The 17,119-nt window shown below is 41.5% G+C and overlaps 1 protein-coding gene across 4 annotated transcripts in view; it reads left to right on the forward strand.

Moving 5' to 3' along the window:
- Window positions 1-17,119, forward strand: part of CCAR1 (cell division cycle and apoptosis regulator 1) — a 1,667,827-nt gene that overhangs the window by 338,811 nt on the left and 1,311,897 nt on the right. For all 4 annotated transcript variants that reach the window (XM_069240502.1, XM_069240501.1, XM_069240500.1 and 1 more), the window contains one exon: window positions 4,512-4,705. In XM_069240502.1, the coding sequence (XP_069096603.1) occupies window positions 4,512-4,705 (194 nt within the window). The remainder of the gene's footprint in view (window positions 1-4,511; window positions 4,706-17,119) is intronic.

Genomic DNA, 17,119 nt, shown 5'->3' on the forward strand with positions numbered 1-17,119 from the left:
ATGCCTTTGAGTCGGCAAACCTACTAACTTGCATGTTTAAGGATTTTCACCAGCTATTCTCTAATCTTTTCCCATAAGGTTGGAAATTTACTCCTGACAAGGGCAGAAGTAGAAGTTCTTCCAGGTTTCAATGGAGAAAAAAAAGAGGTTGGAGGGAAAGTGAACTTGTAAACGCTCAATAGATTTTCACATGAACAAATCTACACATGCATATTTGCTTGTGCTAAAATACAGTTCACAAATATTTTCTAGGAGTACGATTTCTTGGCCTACTTCTGTAATTTCTTGTGAATTCATAAAAGACACTAATTCAAAGAATTACACCATGAATGTACTTTAGTGACATTCTTTAAGAATTGGGTCCCTAATTAGGTCTGGTGTTAACAAAGACATTTTGTCCCAGATTCAAGAAAATTGATGCTTCACATCGTAAAGCTCCACTTTTCTTGCGCCCCCCCCCCCCCCCAATGCTACTATTTACGATACAGCGCACCATGGCGGAGTTAGGTACAATAGTGGCAAACCTTTTATGCTATTGTGGGGCTTTGCTCCACTAGTGTCAAAACTTCTGATGCTTTTGGAGAAAATTGCAAGGAGGCCTATTGAATCCAAACGGTGCGTCCTTTTAATGCCTGTTTTAAGCAGGCGTTAAAAATTACACAAACAATGGCACAATTAAATCTTGTACACTTCATTGCGCCATTTTTGCGGGTCTCCTTGTGCCAGAACACCCCTATGCATACATTATGCATGGCGCATGCATAACGTGGCACAAATGGTCACAAAGTGGCACAGTGCATGCCCTGTGCCACTTTGTAGATATAGTGCAGCGTTTTTGGCAAATTAATGCACATTAGCGTCAGAAAAATGACTCTAATGTGGCGTTAGATGGCACAAGGCCATCCTTAAATTTGGGCCTTTGTTTTTAATAAACATCTATTCCTCTATCTATTGGCTGGCTTTACTGTGAGTGAATGCATTCTGCTGTTCCACGAGGAGCATATTGGCACACAAAGTAGTTTTGTGCAGTTCCAGGAACCACTGTGGCAATCAGTGTCATAATAAAACTGGAGGGGGCCCCCCTACAAAGAATAAGGAGGGCCCCTCCCTCTAGACTAACTCAGGGAAGGTGCTGTGCTGAGGGGGCCCCCTGGAAGGGGGCTGCGGGGGCCTTTGTTACGCCACTAGTGGCAATGTGTGCTTTTTGAGACCAAAAACATTTTTTTCTTTTTGCCAGTGTTTGTTATTATTTTATGGGCCTGGCAGCTCCCACAACAATAAAGTGTTCCAAAAGCCATGTCAAAACAAGACACTCATTACCAAAACCAAAAGACTCACAAAAAAAAGTCAGATCAGTTGGCTTTGCCAGTGCTTGTTTATTTTTATGCTTCTTATAATCTTGTTGAAAATGGTTACAGTGACTTTCCATGAGGAATATTTTTTGGGAAATACTAGCATGCATCAACACATTTGACTACATGACGCTTTAAAGAAATAGCATCTTTCATAGAAGCGAAATGTTTTTTTCCTGCTTGCATTTTTTTCAGAACATTGATTTTTTAAAGCAAAAAATCACTCTTGCTTACAAGCTGCTGCAAATATTTGTATCTAATCAGAGAGCATTCTGGGAGCATTATACTTAGTCTCATACTGTTAAACGTTTCAAACAAGTGTGTACATTTTTTTTTTCTTTTTTTACTGTAGCCACTGCCAGTAGTGCAGTGTGACCTTAAAACCTTTATTTATAGTGCTCACGCTAATAATGAAGGCTTTTAATTAATGAACCATAAATACAAGTTTGAACAGCATTAACTTTTGGACACACACATATTACCTCAACTGCAGACAATTCCCTTCTCTGTAAACTGGCAGCCAAAGGGTTTGTGCTGCAGGGGGGTTGGGCCTACTAGTCCCAAGGACAAAATAAACATGAAAACTTATTGCCCTTGACCCCAAACAATATGTCCTGGGTGTCGGGCGATAGAAATTCCACATCCCTGTGTTTGACATAATATCAGATTTTTCGCTTATCTTAGTTTGGTGAGTTTTTAACATCTTTGTACTACTTGGTGTACATAGTGTATCTTAGTAAGTTTTGATTACTTATTTTGCAAGTATTCTGATTTATTTGTTACACTGTTTCACTGTGCTTCAGACATGGTGGTTTATTAGTTTGACTTTTGTTTAGAGTTAAAAGTAACCATTGGTGAGTGTGGAAGCCACCCCCAGTTTTACGTGGACACTGTTGAAGTTAAATCTAGGTTATTATTGAGAGCTAAATTGATTTTTTTTATTGTTTCATTAACTCCACTGCTCCATTTATAGTGTATTTCTTTGTGTTTACATTGATTCTTGGTGTTCAGACAAAACAAAATGGCTGCAACAGCTAGACGCTGCTGAAGAAGATGGCTGAGCAGTGGGCATCACTATGAAAGGCTGGGTGGTGCTGATGTCTACCAGTTGTAAAACAAGCTGGCTGTGAGGGTAAGGGTGAGCAGTGCTAGTGTGGGAGCACCGGTGGTTCATTGTGCTTACATATTGCAGGCACAGCGTTGTAACAGTGGTAGTATGGGGCGGCCTCAGGAACCATTCTGCATCTATAGAAGTACATGGGGCAGGATCAGGGCCTTGAAGGCCATGATCAAAAGGGTGAAGTGGTGCCTTCTGGTGTAGAGCAGTTTGCGTAGCATAGGATTAGCGTTCACAGGGTGAGCTTCTCTGGGCGGTATCAACCTTGTTGGTTTTCATAGATAAGGGAGATGAATTACCTGGTTCCTGGGATTTTGAAGACTCTAGGTGTGTGGTTTTTCTATAAAATAGTTTGCGCTTAAAAATGAAGATTTTATCCCGCAAGGAACTTACACAAACGTGACTAAACAAAAGGCTGGTTAGCCACGCCCCCTCCCTGACTTTTTCTTTAAAAAGCAGACCAATTACTACAATATAGTATATAGCTTAACATCATAACATATTGTTTGTTATGCTTAGCTATAGATTCAAACTTCTGATGCAGTTATCTGTTTTGCTTTAGATTGTATTTGTCATTACTTTTACCTGATCCACATGTAAACTAATTTGAAGAGGTTCATTCTTACCTGGTTTAAGAGTTTGCAATATTGGTACACATTTTTCTTATTAATTAAATGATGATGCTTCTACAGGGTCCTGTATTTCTAATGTAGGATCAGCCAGCTTTGGAAAGAGGGACTTCTTCTGCCTACACTGGCATGAAGTTGACCTTTGCTGTGGCCTCATTAAAGGGCTGCAGTCAGCAACTTCGCATATTTGCCAAATCTGAGTAACTCCTTCATGTTATTGCAGTTTTTATGGCACTGAAATGTTTTAGGAACATGGGGTGTCTTAAATGTGTGTACCAGCTACAAACATTTTATTTTATTATTTTTGCTCTTAACTGGATTGCTCAATTAATTTCTTCAATCTAATATTTTCATAGAATATAGAGAGACTATATTTATAATATATCCTTTAGTTCTTGACCTTTGATATAGTCAATTGAAAAGGGCCTTCCATGTCTTTGAGATGAGAGGCTCCAGGATTTTGATGGATAGTTAGTTTAGTAGGTCAGAGTCCCAATCTGCCTCCTAATTTAGTAGGTACGTAAGATTTCTATAGCCTATTGTAGGCTTAAGAGTTAAATTACATTTGGCCTTTCAGGTGAACATATTTTTGCTATTGTGCTTTATTACTAGTTGTATTTAGAGTAGCAAATGCAGCAGGTTCACCATATTGACCCAGTTGCTCAGAAGTCTTGGATTTACATCTTTCCTAAGGAAATGTGGTGTCATAATTCAGCTTAAAAATTAAAATGGCCTGAAATCCAGGTTCCAGAATACTTTATTTCTTCCTATCCATTTTCAAAAGCTATGCTAATGTTTATTTGTACTGTCTCAGGTAATTCTGTAGATGGATACCATCTTGTACCGGTCACAAAATACTTCTATGATAATGTAGTCCTCCAGATTCTGGCTGTAAACAAAAAAGTTTGTCTCCATAAATGGAAATGTTTTCATTCCTGGGACCGCATGCTTGTGAAATTACTTTGGTGTTCTTGTGTTACATGCTTTCTCTAAATTTTAATATTGGTCGGTATGATGATGTTTGATACACCATTCATAACACTAAGGTGACATTTGTGATGACAAAACGTAGGCAGGTTGCACTTGATGCATGTGAATAATCTTTTTTGGTCCATGTGAAAAGTTTATTTTGAAGGGCACACTTTCCTGTACGGTGTCTTACTCACATGAGAGGCAATTATTTGCTACATTTGTGCACTTACTCATCAATCAAAAATTGGCAACTAATTTCTTTTAGATTGTTTACAGCTTTCTATTGCCTTTGAAAGTAAATGTCAAATTGTGCCAATATTTCAAGACAATTCGGACATAAAGTGAACTCTAACATTTACACAACAAAAAATGGTCATAGCAGTTTAATGATTCCATATGTTTTGGGTTGTAATTTTGAAGGTAATTTTGTTTGTTTTTCAGCCAGCAGTAGCACTGTCCACAAGTCTGGGTTTGTCATCATGTCAGCCAGCAACACAGATAACAGTTTCATATCCAGCTCCACGGTCAAATCAGCAACAAACTGCACCGCAGAAGCAACGTGTTTTTACAGGGGTAGTCACCAAACTACATGACACATTTGGATTTGTGGATGAAGATGTTTTTTTTCAGCTCAGGTAAGATATCTATGTTTCAGTCTCCAAAAGTCTTCAAACTGTAGCCTGTGCCCTACGTAGAAAGGTTTTTTCTGGCTTTTTATGTCTGCCTAATTGTGATGTAATGACATTTCTAAGGTGAACTACATTATTATTACTTAATTAATATGACGAAAAACATGGATAAATATTTCCTACATTACCTCCGAAAGAGGTTATTTTTCCTTGAAGCTTAGAATTTTTCTTGAGGTAGACACTTTTCTTTTGGAGTTCTAGAGCTTACGTTTACAAAGTCTGCTTGATATGTTCTAACAACTTATCAACGTAGTAAAGAAGGAATGTTATCTTAGTGATTTTTAGGTTTAGGAAATATTTTTAAGCAAGTATAAAGTTGTAAATTTGCCCCCTTCAGTGAAATACTATTGAATGTTTACTCCTTGAACCACATCATTTGCATGGCCAAATGGTTGCAAATTTGCTTGTGTCTGGTTCGTCTCTAATTTGTGTAGGTCTTTGAAAGGACTACACCTTAGGTATGTTTGTGCAATACTGGAGATGGACCTTGAAGAGAGAGTATTCGCAAACCAGCCAGGACACGTTTATTGTTACTGGCCTAGATCTTGGTCTCTGAGCATGTTTTTTCCAGCATCAGATATACTCATTTTCAGAACACCAGAAAATAGTCAGAGAGGTGGGGAACATGCAGAAAAGGTTGGCCAGTTTTGAAAAACATTAGGCATGAATTTATTGTGCATCCCATGTGAGTTTAAGAGGATTAGTGAGTGGCGATGTCACTTGAAGACAAAGTCAATCTAATAAGAAAAACTACATTGTGGCTGCCACGTTCTAACATAATTTGTTAGCTGGCTTGATGGGTTGTTGATATTTGGATGAAACTGTAGTTTCAAGTTTAATAATTCCAAGTATAACTGAGACTCTTTACTCAAATTGCACACAACTTTGCCTTGTTTCCAGTTTATGATTGGAATCCACACCGCTAACAATGTCATACTGCAAATGAGTTTCTCATGACTTGCTAAGTGATTTCAGCGCCCACTTCCAGGTACTTCCAAATCTGAATGCCGTAATTGCACAGATTATTGGAGTGCCCAGGCAAGTGAAATGGTTTCGGGAGGGAACAACCAGGATGGAGATCTGAAAGAGAAGAAATTGTTAATTGCTGATGACTCCTAAAAAAAAAACCACTTCCTTACTCCTCTGTAGCCTTGGCTCTACATCAGTGTGATCTATTATCTTTAAAAGATGATTACTGCTCATCAAATAAAATACAATTTTCAAGCGTACTGCTATGCATTTAGTAGTACTCAACCTTGTAACAAGTTACATACCACAGTGTCTTTCTTTACATGTTTGGGTCCACTCTTCCCACCTCTGCAGTGATTACAGCACCCAGGAGGTAAGCCTTAATCTTCTTAGAGTCTAGGGTTTATTTGAGATTCTTAGTGCATTCGGATGTTAATTAAATTCCTTGTAAGTGTGAGAGGGCTACTGCTTGAGTCTGTTATGGACCGAATGGTGAATGTACTAGGCCTTTCAAGGTAAAGAGATGGGTAAGGCAAGGATGTTTCCATGCTCTTTTTTATCACTGTATATTAATGTCATAGATTAATTAAATTAGGCCTGCAGTTCAGAGTCACCTAGAATTGAAGATCTGCATCTTCTCATATGTTCCCATATTGCTGTATGCAGATGATGCGGTCCTAGTGCCCAGGGCCGCTAATGAATTACATAGTTTAATCAAATAATTTACCATTTATATGAAAGAGAGGGAATGAAAATGTATTAAATTAAGGGAAAACATAAGGTCCGCATCCACACTTTAAATGGAGTGCAAATTAAGGGAGTGGCCACCTTCTCATATTTAAGCTTTCCATTTGATGTCTGAGGCAGTGGGGAACATCTGAGGAATGTTAAGCTTCTAGAAATTAAGCTGTATTTAGGCTGGCTTCAAAGTTAGGCAATAAGCCCCTTAAGGAAACATTTGCTGTTATAAAAGTAAGTCCCTCTCCGCCGTTACATATGGAATAGAAATATGGCAAGAGAACAAATTCTTAAGACGACTCCTAGGTTTCCCACAATCCGTTTCAGCATATATTACTCATAATGAATTTTGAATCACATATCTGGTGATTGTAGTTACATAAAGCTTGCTCTTTATTGACATACACTTTGGTCTATGCCTGAGATAATTCTTCTCTAAGATAATATTAAACACTATCTTGCTCTTAACCTTGGTTAGCCTATATAAGAAATAATCTGCAGTCACTTAGTGTCTCTTCATCTTTTGAGAATCCAGAGCCTATTGGGTTGTTCCAGAAAAAAAAGAATTGAAATATTTGCTGTTGGAGCATGGAGAGGTGCAGACGGAATCAATAGAAAACCAAAAACTGACTGTTCAAAGTTATATGGACTTTTACCATACTTTTGGCATGCCCTCGATATTTGATATCTATTATAATACAAGACCCTCTTATATAGTGACACACTTTAGGGTCGCTGTTGTACATCACATGGTAGCTTTTCCAAATATAGGTGTATGGGACAAAGGATTGCATTGGCCATTTGTTGAGGGGACAGTCTACACTGCATTTTTCACTTTTTTGCAATTGTTATGTATCCCCTAGAAAATGGTTCCTAAAACAGTTATTGAGGAATAGAAGTTTTAGTGGTAATCAACCATATTTTTTTATATTTTTGTGATATGGAAGATATGAATGTTTTTCCATAGTTTTTATTTATTTTTGTGAACCAGTCTATTTTCTCATTTAGAAAACGTATCTTATATTATCTTATGTATACTCCTCTGTATAAATGTCACAATATCTAATTTTTAGGGTCGAGCCTGGGTTGCATGCGCTCGTGCATGCGTATCGCAGCGAGACGCTTTTGTATTTAGAAAAGGGCTCGGAGCCCTGTCAACTTCACGTCAGTGTTTTTTATTGGTTCATGGGCTTGCGGAATAAAATCTGCTTGCTTTCATTAGTCGAAGGCACGCATACGTCATGCCTTTTCCGGTGGCTAGCCCTCCTCGAGCGCAGCGACCAAGTACAGAAAACATGCAAGGCTCGCTGTTTTCCATCGGGCTCGTGGACTTCTTTTTCTCTAATTTACGAGCGTGATCTCGCTTGGCAGAAGTCGAGCGCTTTACATAGTTAATTTCACTTTTTCGGGTTATGTACATAAATGCACTTTTGCCCGATAGGTGAAAAGTCGGGTTAGGAGTTTACAACGCGATCAGCTCTAACATGAGCAAACGTGAGACCCGTTGCATTGTAAATGCTTGTTTATAATTTGTATTGAGGGAGTAGCGAGAGGCTCTGCAAACTGCTCCTCACACAACAAAATCTGTGGAATAACCAGCGTGAATGACAGGGTGAGGCTCCTTATATATAGGAGGCCCCACCAATGATGGCCACCGCCTGTCAGTGCTAGCAGTTGAAGTCCCATTAAAATACCTGCTAAGAAATACTAAGCTTCATAGACCATGAGAGCCTATCAATGTAAATGCACAGTTCCTAGGACCATCAGAGTCAATAAGTGTAATTGCACTTTACAAAAGTAGTGTATTGCATTGGTTTTGTAACTGACTGAAAGTCCAAAACGCTGGCATTGAAGCCATAGTTTTCCTTCAAGGTACTGCCAATGTACTTTGCCACAGACAGGTTGTTGCTTCTGCATGTCTAACGATGAAGCCCTACAGACACGAAGGACCACAGGGAGCTTGTCAAACGATCTCCCTCTCTATATACAACTTAAGTTTTCTGCTGCTAAGTGCTCGTTTGTGTTAAATTAAATGGCTGTGACTCTAGTGAACCGGACCGAATTGTTAAGGTCCACGTTTTTCTGCTCTTCATTATTAATCTTTGAGCTTTTTTTTTTTTTTTTTTTCACTAATTTTTAACATTCTTTCATTCCCGTTATTTTATCAAACATACAGCGTAGCCACCTCCTAGGGAAAGATCAGTGCCTTTTCAAGAACTATTACATTTATATTTAGGCAGATGTGAAACCTCCCTCTCCCCAACTACTCACTCCCCATATGGTAGCTGAACCCTCTGCATACATGTCCGTAGTGAGCCTAACAGTGCTTGAGCAGTACTGGAGAACTGTGCATTGTTCTCAAGCAAATATAAAATACCAAGGAAATCCCCCCTCTTAATTTCAAACACTGAAATTCTGAACTTGATAACGCAATAGGAGCTTTGGGAATTCTCCCACTCAAAACCCGATATAGAGATCATCATTAATGCACGATAAGACTCTCACAGGTGGGCATCATTAACGCTGCAGCTCAAACAGTCTTCTCCTTTAATAGCAGCTTCCTTAACCCTAGCCTCTGACATATATCTTATGCTAGTAATTTAAGTTCAGTAGTCAAAAAATAATAGGGTTGAACTTTTAACAGGGTAGAACGTAAATTTATTTCCGGTTTTAACACAGAACACTACTTGAAGTTATGGTTTTCCTCCCAATTATACAATCTTCATGGATAATAGAGGATTAAATACCCATGGGGTTGGTAGTTGCAAAGTAAGAGCATTCGCAAATGTAGTTAAGATTACGTAATTCATTTAAATATCTGGTTGCGAAATGTTTCCAAGATAAGCATGGTGTCTTAATGTTTATAAACATCCGAGGCATTGTGCTTTATTTCAGGGTACATTTCATAATTTTCTGAAGGGAGACTTTAGTGCCTACGGAGAGGATAAACATAATCTAATATTTCAGCAGCTGTACTGGACTCTTACCATGAGACTAGACCCTTGAGAGACTATCACATACACCTCTCTGTCGGTCAAACCAATTACTGCAAGTCTGATGCTTCCTAGATCCCCAATTCATATTGGTGCTGTATCCTTCCTGAAATTGTGCTGCATGTTTACTGTTTTGAAGGGTTTTGAAAATTCAGCATGTACACTTTCGGACTTGCTAGATCTCTTTAAGAACTCTCTACTTCTTTAACTGAAACTATTACAGAAAAGAGGAAGCAATAAATCGTTAACTTTAGTGCTACAAGAAAGCAGAATCATTTACAGAATTGTGAAAGTTAAATGGAGGAGATGATTTAAAAAGGGTTAAGCTAGTTTGTGGAGTCATTTAAAGAAAGTTTAGGAAAATCTATCGATTGAGCTAGAATGATCGAAGGGGCTGATATTTTACTGACCTAATATTGCCTACTCCCCCCCTATGCCTACAACCACAGACCCAGCCATTAGAGATAGTGAGCAGTGCTTCACCTGAAAATAGCTGACATTAAGTCAAAGATGAACTCTTGTCCTGGTACCGGAGTGACTTTCCGGAAACAGTTCACTTTTCTTCAGAACAGTTTAATTTCATTATAGACCCAACTAACATAAAAGATTACTGAGGATGGTGTGTCTGTGAGAGACTGGATTCTTGTTGCAGTAACCCCCCCCCCCCCACACACACACACACCTTTTTCCTGGTTTCTGAATGCAACTTGGACTGAAGTGCACTGGGATCCTGGTCACAGTGCCAGTGTTCTTACCCTAAAACATGGTAAACGTGATTAGATACACCTCTAGTTATAAGTCCCTGGTAAAAGTTAGTTAGGTACCCAGGGCATCGGGTACTATGGGTAAAGCCCCTGAGGACAGCAACACTGATTGTACCACCCTCCAGAGCTATGCATCCAGGTGCACCCAGCACTTCCATATCAGACTGAGTGTCCTGGTGCAAACCTAAAATACAAACTCGACATGGCACACTCTCTGTGTGCCCTGTCCACCCTACACTGCATATGTTATGGGTAAGTCAGGCCTCTAGCAGGCCTTCGAGCCGTAAGGCAGGGTGCACCATACTATATGTGAGGGCATAATTGCATGAGCAATATGCCCCCACTGTGTCCTTGCCAAACCTGGGACATAGTGAGTGAACAGAGCAGCCATGTTCATAAATGTGCTGGATAATGGTCAATACGAGTTTCCCAGCTACATAATGGCTTTTCTGAATCCTGGGTTGTTTGGTGTCAAACAACTCAGAATAATAAATCCAAACTGGTACCAGTACTGGATTTATTATAAAATGTACCCAGGGGTCACCTTGGCGGTGCCCCCTGCAAAAACCAACTATCCTGGTATGGTTGCTGACTGGTTCCAGCAAGCTGCCACATCCAGACACCCAATACACAAACTTTGGGAGAGAGCCCTGCGTCTCTGGTTTGTGAACAAAGCCCATCCTGGGTGGAGGAGCTAACCCCCCCTCCCTCAGGAATGTGCACTGCCCTGGCAGTGAGCTTCAAAGGGCTACTGCCCTTGAAACTCGACTCCCACAGCCTGCTGCTAGCAGCATATGACCTCCCGCCTTTGCAAACCCCCACTCTTGGAGGGAGCAAAGGCAGGAAACCACACAAAGGGTAGGAGGATTGGCCTCACCTAGCCTGCACCACCCCTAAAGGGCTTGCATGCGAAGTGGACCCTCTATCTCAGTTTTCTCATCTTGGAATAAAGGAAAACAGCCAATGAGGTTTAGGGAAGTGACCCTTCCTACAGGAAGTGGTCACTGTAGTGGGTGTAGCCACCCAAGGGAAAGTGTCCCTTTGAACACTACCAGGTTCCCCCTAAAACGCCCACTAAATTCAGTATTTAGTGGCTCGCCTAGACCAAGATTTTAGATTCAAAAAGGATTTCAACAAGACCAGAATACCAGCACCAGAGAAACCACCAGGATGATAACTGAGGACCTGCTGCACCAGAAGAGGCACCAAGACCCCTGCTTGCTGCACCAGAGTCCTGACAATCGTGACAGCGGAGGAGCTGAACACCGGAGTGACCTCAAGAAACCCAGGGGACCTCCAGGCTTCAAGGATCACCCCAGATCTCCCTCCTGAGTGGAGGCACCACTCAAGAAAAGAAAGAAAACTGCAAAGGACCAAGAAACCAGTGAAGGACACTTCACTGAATCGCTGATATCTCTGCGACCGGAAGTCACAGCTAGAACCAATGACACACAGAGGACGGTCCAGAAGCGCCCCCCAACTGTATCAAGTTTGGTGGCACTGCGACCCCCAGTGGCCAAGATAGAGCAATACCCTGTGTCCTGGTCAGCTGACATCGGACCAGGATAAAACCAGCTCCTCCACAGCTAACAAAGGATCAGGAGGAAGCCCCAGTCGAGGGGCTTCAGGAACACCCAGGACCTTCGACCAGAGTGCCTTCATTGTCCTGCAGGCGACCCCCAAAGAGACTTACCTCCAGCTCCAGTGGACTTCGTTGCGCACAGCATCCAAGACCTCTAAAATGCCCTACACCTGGCTGCCCTGGACCTTGCATCGTGGGTTCTGCTGTGTGCCCCAGGTCCCCAAGCCCTTGGGACCTTGACAGCCAAAAGGGGGACCCCCAGGCACCACTTTGAATTTGCAAACCAGTTCCTTTTCCAAGTGGCCCATCCAGGTGGCCCTGTGCCTGTGCCAAGAGCTTTTCCAACGCTGCTCCCGCCGGAACCAGGAGCTGCCTGAAGCTCTCCAGCAGGCACAAGGTGCCCACAGACCACTGCGACCATCCTACAAAAGAAGAGACTGGTAACTCAACCGTACTTTTTTAGTGCATTTTTTAAGTGACTGCCTATTGATTTCAATGGTGCGTAATTACGCACAGAAAGACAAACTTTGCTAAAACTTTATAGCCATAACAAGAAAAGTACTTAACCTATTCTAAAGATTTTGGGCTTAAAAATTATGCAAATACATAGCACGTATCCTGGATTAGCCTAAGTGCTCGACCAGCTACCTTAAAAATTAGAGCATTAGGTGGTCTGATTTTTACCTTTGAAAACTAACATGTGGTTGTTCGGACTCTCTCCATAGTGTCCTTGGTTTTTGTACACTACATAGAGGGCCAGCCTCCAAAAGTGTCACACACCCGCTTTTAGATATTAGATCTGTCCGCAATTCCAAAAACCTGACATCTATGTTCATCTGCTCATTTGTGAACGATCTAGTACCTTGTTCATTAAGTATGCATTGTTGATGATGGTGCTGAAAAAGTGTGACCTGCTATAAGAAAGGTTGACAAATGTCTGACCAAAGGAATGGTGTGTTCAGCTACCCTACGTTGCAGAAAGGCACTTTTGTAGAAGGCTACATATGTTTTGTTCTTCTTAAAGTACATTCCTATTATTTGTATTTCTGTACTTGTTATTCTTATTTAAATATTAAAGTTACAGACACAATGGTTCATTTCACCACCTAATCTTTTCGCCTTAAACTTTTAACTTACTTGCAGAATACTACATTTCAATGTATTCCAGAGTTGTTCTCCTTCTCTAGGAAAATATCCATCCCAAACATTTTCAACTTGGTCTATGGGAAAGACAAAAGGGAAATATTGTACCAATAGTTTAAAAGCATGTTAGATAACAATAACTTAAGTTTCCATCATTATAGGACAACATCATCCCTTACCTATTTGCATACAGCATTTGTATTGATATGTCAAGTGTATTTATAAAACCCAGTGCACTCAAATTCAAGCCTTTTATAATGTGTTGTTCGTATAAAGCTGTTAGTCTTTCGATATATGTCAATTTTTGCTCTGCCTGTTCCTTTGGAGCTGCAGTTGGTGCTCTGTGTTATTATCTATTCTCCCCTTCCATCTATCAGCTTTTTATACTTCTGCCTGTGCTGCAGTGTGTACATTAATCCGGAGGTGTTCCTGACATAATTGCTGTTCAGTCACCTAAAATGGTTTTTCATTCTTCAAGATAGCTCACTTATAGACTAGCTCACCACTTTTTTTCAAGAGCCTGCAACATTTATTTCTTCTTGCGCCTTGTTAATTTGTAAGGTCATAATTTTTTCACAAAACACAGAAAACCTTCGCGATATTTAAGACCCCAGTGAAAAATGATGTGTAGTAGATTAGTCCATGTTTACATGAGCCATGGTCTGTGAGCTCATCGGTGCCAATGTATAGTTGTCCTTGAAATGATGATCCAGTGGTACCGCATTTGTTTTGCAAATATGTTTACCCACAATTTCGTTTTTTGTAATTGTGTCCTCGCAATATAGACCTCATGGGCGATGAATTGTTTAAATCAGATAGATACTTTTGCATGAGTAGTACACAAGCATACTTAGGGTTTTACCAGTTTATGGCTCATTGTTTCCTGCTATGATGTTATTTCAACATACACAGTTTACACTTTAAACAAATACATGTGTTGTGTTATTCTTTCTAATTTAACCAAAGTGAATTTAATTTAGTTGGCCATTGATTGATAGGTATTGGGTTTTGCAGCGTTACTCGTTCTAGAGACATTTGCTGTAACTTATTCTGCCACCTAGTGGTTGGGTTCGGAGTTCTCTTTTTTTTTCTTTATCTCGCTCTCTTTTTCTTTTTTTTCCTTTTTTTGGAGTGAGCGCTGGTGTTCAGCATTCGACAAACAGGGGTTCCGAAGGTTGGGGTTGGGACAAAATCTCATGTTGTACAGCCTAGTTTATGAGGTATGGACAAAGTATTAGAACGGTACATAACACTAATAGAAACCTACCTACCCAGAGTAAAAGACACATGAGCAGACAGATTAACCAGGCAAAACAGTATGTCCGATGGATCAGAAATGTAAGGAAACTGGTTCTGCCCATCAAATGCCCTCAGATTTGTTGCTTTTTGACCACCTGATATGTAACCAGTTTACTGTGGATGAGCCTCAAAATCTGTGACTCTGTTGTGATGGAACTCACTTGTGCAGCGCGATGTGCGCGTTCAGCCCATCGCGCTGCACGAGAACAGTGAGCTCGAGGGAGAACGTTGGTGGGAGGTGGTTGGGAGAAGGATGTGGAGAGAGCCAGGAGACCTCCCGTCTCCTATACATGTGTGTCGAGTTTACCAGGAATGATTTATTAATAAACCGTGAAGAACACAATTCTGGTGTGATTCATCTCTACAGACTCACCCTCCGTAAACTCATGATAAATGGACTGCATGTGTTTATCACCAGTGTCTGCTGTTTGAGGCAAGGCCGATGTAACGCAGAAAGGGTAAGGGGCACGTGGCTGGTTACACATGTGTACACTTCTAAGTGGTGCACGTGGGAGTCTCCAGTCCTGCGCAGCCTGGTAACTGTGAACAGGTAGCCCGGCTCTGAGGGGACTCTGCAGGATTCGATATGTACATGGGGTAGGCCTCCTAACATTAGTGTACATTCAAAGGAAAAGTCTGTGGTTTACTGACTTGTCTGTAGTGGCACTCCATTGTACACCAATGGGAAGGGCTTCCTTAGAGGGCAGCTTGGTTTTCTATGGCCTACCAAAACCTGAGACATATCGAATTGGAGCGTAACCTGTGTGGAACATTCTATGCTTGATGGCACGTGTGACTGTAAATACACATGCATTGCAATTCTCCTGCCATATAGTGTTGGGTCCTGAAGTGTGGAAGTTATTTTTCTATGAAAAAGTATTTCGAGTCACGAGGTAGTGACTGCTCCTCTTGTTGATAATGCGCATTGGCATTGACTCCATTGTTAGATTGTTGATGCTGGGTCTGGTCATGTATCATTGAGCTCGGGGTGAAAACCATTTTCAGACTTTTTCCGTCCGTGTTCCACTCCCACCATTGTTAGTATTGTTATTCCACCTTTGCGTTTCGAAATTGGAAAGCCATCGTCCATCAGATCAACATGCTCAGACTATGGCCCTTTGGGCCTCACCCTTACAGGCCTATCATTCTATCCTTTTTCGATATAGAATGCCTGCTGATGGAACAGGTGCCTTTCCGTTTCTGCCCATTTATATTTAGTTTAAAGCATTTCTAGACTTTGGACTTAGCACCCTACTTTTCCGTAATGGGGAGGGTGTCGTGGATCCAATTTAGTTTGCCTGGGTACAGGAGTTTAGCTTGGCTTCGGCTTGCAGGCCTGTGCCCTTTTACCTAAATAAACACGATCTGTTTTATTATTAAATTTTATTCATTTTAGCACTGCTTGCATTTTTGACTAAATGTTTTTATTTCATAATCAGTTGCCATTCTGTGAAAGCAAAAATATCAGTAAAGGACGTATTAGATAGTCACCATGTTCTTTTGCTTTATGTTGACAAACCAGAACGTTCTGCAGGATCAGAACGGTTGTAAGAGTGAAGACACCCGCACCACCCGCAGCTGTGCAGCACCAACTTCCAGGGTAACGGACGCCCTGAACCAACAGTAAGAGTTAATTCCGGATTACCACTGCACCAGGACCAAGCAGCCGTTGAGGGTTGTTAACACCACTGAGACCACGTTTGTGAGCGGCCCAGAGCCTTGATTTTGCCCCTGGCAGCTGTTGGACCCTAACTGCGAGGAGCGTCCTTGCGCACCAGCCCAGCCACCCTAACCACTCTGCACCTGAGCTCCCGGCCTGGGTACTGGAGAACTGGATGTGCCCAATTGCTGCAAGAACCCCCGTTACCTAAGCCCTCCATTTGGGAGCTCTCAGTCTTGTCCTTAGGCCACCCTGGTGCAGCCTGTTTCCAGGTGGCCCTCCCTTGCCATTGCACACCCAGCTGCAACTTCACCAGCACCCTGCTCCGGGTGAAACCCATGCACCTCCCTACGAACTGCTGATAGCACTTTGGACCTTAGGCCTCTGTGACTACAAACCCTGAAGGTGAACCCCTGAAACCGACTATACTTACCTTTATGCATTACCGACTTTTCCTTCCATAGAATTGCATTGTACGTAAAGTCGCACAGGGTTGAACGTTTTCCTTACCTAAAAATTTATATAAAAAACAGTGCTTACATTTCAACAAAGTTCTTGGTTTCAAAACATATATAGAAAGAAGTGCCATTTTTCTAAATTGGTCTTGGATTTATTCTTTGAGTGTGTGTCTCATTTATTGCCTCTGAGTACAACAAATGCTTAGCACTGCCCTCTTGTAAGCCTAAATGCTTGCCCACACTACTACAAAATAGAGAGTTAGTATTATCTTATTTTGCCTCTGTCAACCAGTCGGAGGTCCACTAGACTCTCTGCACGGTGTACTTCTTTTAAGTGCACCATATAGAGAGCCAGCTTCCTACACCATGCAGCTATCAAGGCTTGTTGAAGTCCAGTCCAGATTCCAACGTTGCATCCGAACACTAACCGTTGAGGGACGTCAGCATTACAGAATCATCCAGAGCTATCCAGCTGCACTGTTTGCCCCTCTTCTTGCAGGTCCCCCAAAGACCAGTGAGTGCCTTGACACAGGAGCACTGACGACAAAATCTGTTGCCCCAAGCTCCCCGACCCAGGTTCACGATATCCAACATGTGTTCTCCTGCTCCCAGGACCTCCACCGACCGAGCTTACTGTTGAGAGCCCCTGAACTTTCCCCCAAGTCCCCCCTTGTACTCTTTTTATAGGTGCCCCCCGCCCCCATTGCCAACTGTGCAGCGCGTAAGACACCCAGGTCGACTAGCACCACTGCAC

Source organism: Pleurodeles waltl, chromosome 6 (genome assembly GCF_031143425.1).
Source record: "Pleurodeles waltl isolate 20211129_DDA chromosome 6, aPleWal1.hap1.20221129, whole genome shotgun sequence".
Taxonomy (NCBI): Eukaryota; Metazoa; Chordata; class Amphibia; order Caudata; family Salamandridae; genus Pleurodeles; species Pleurodeles waltl.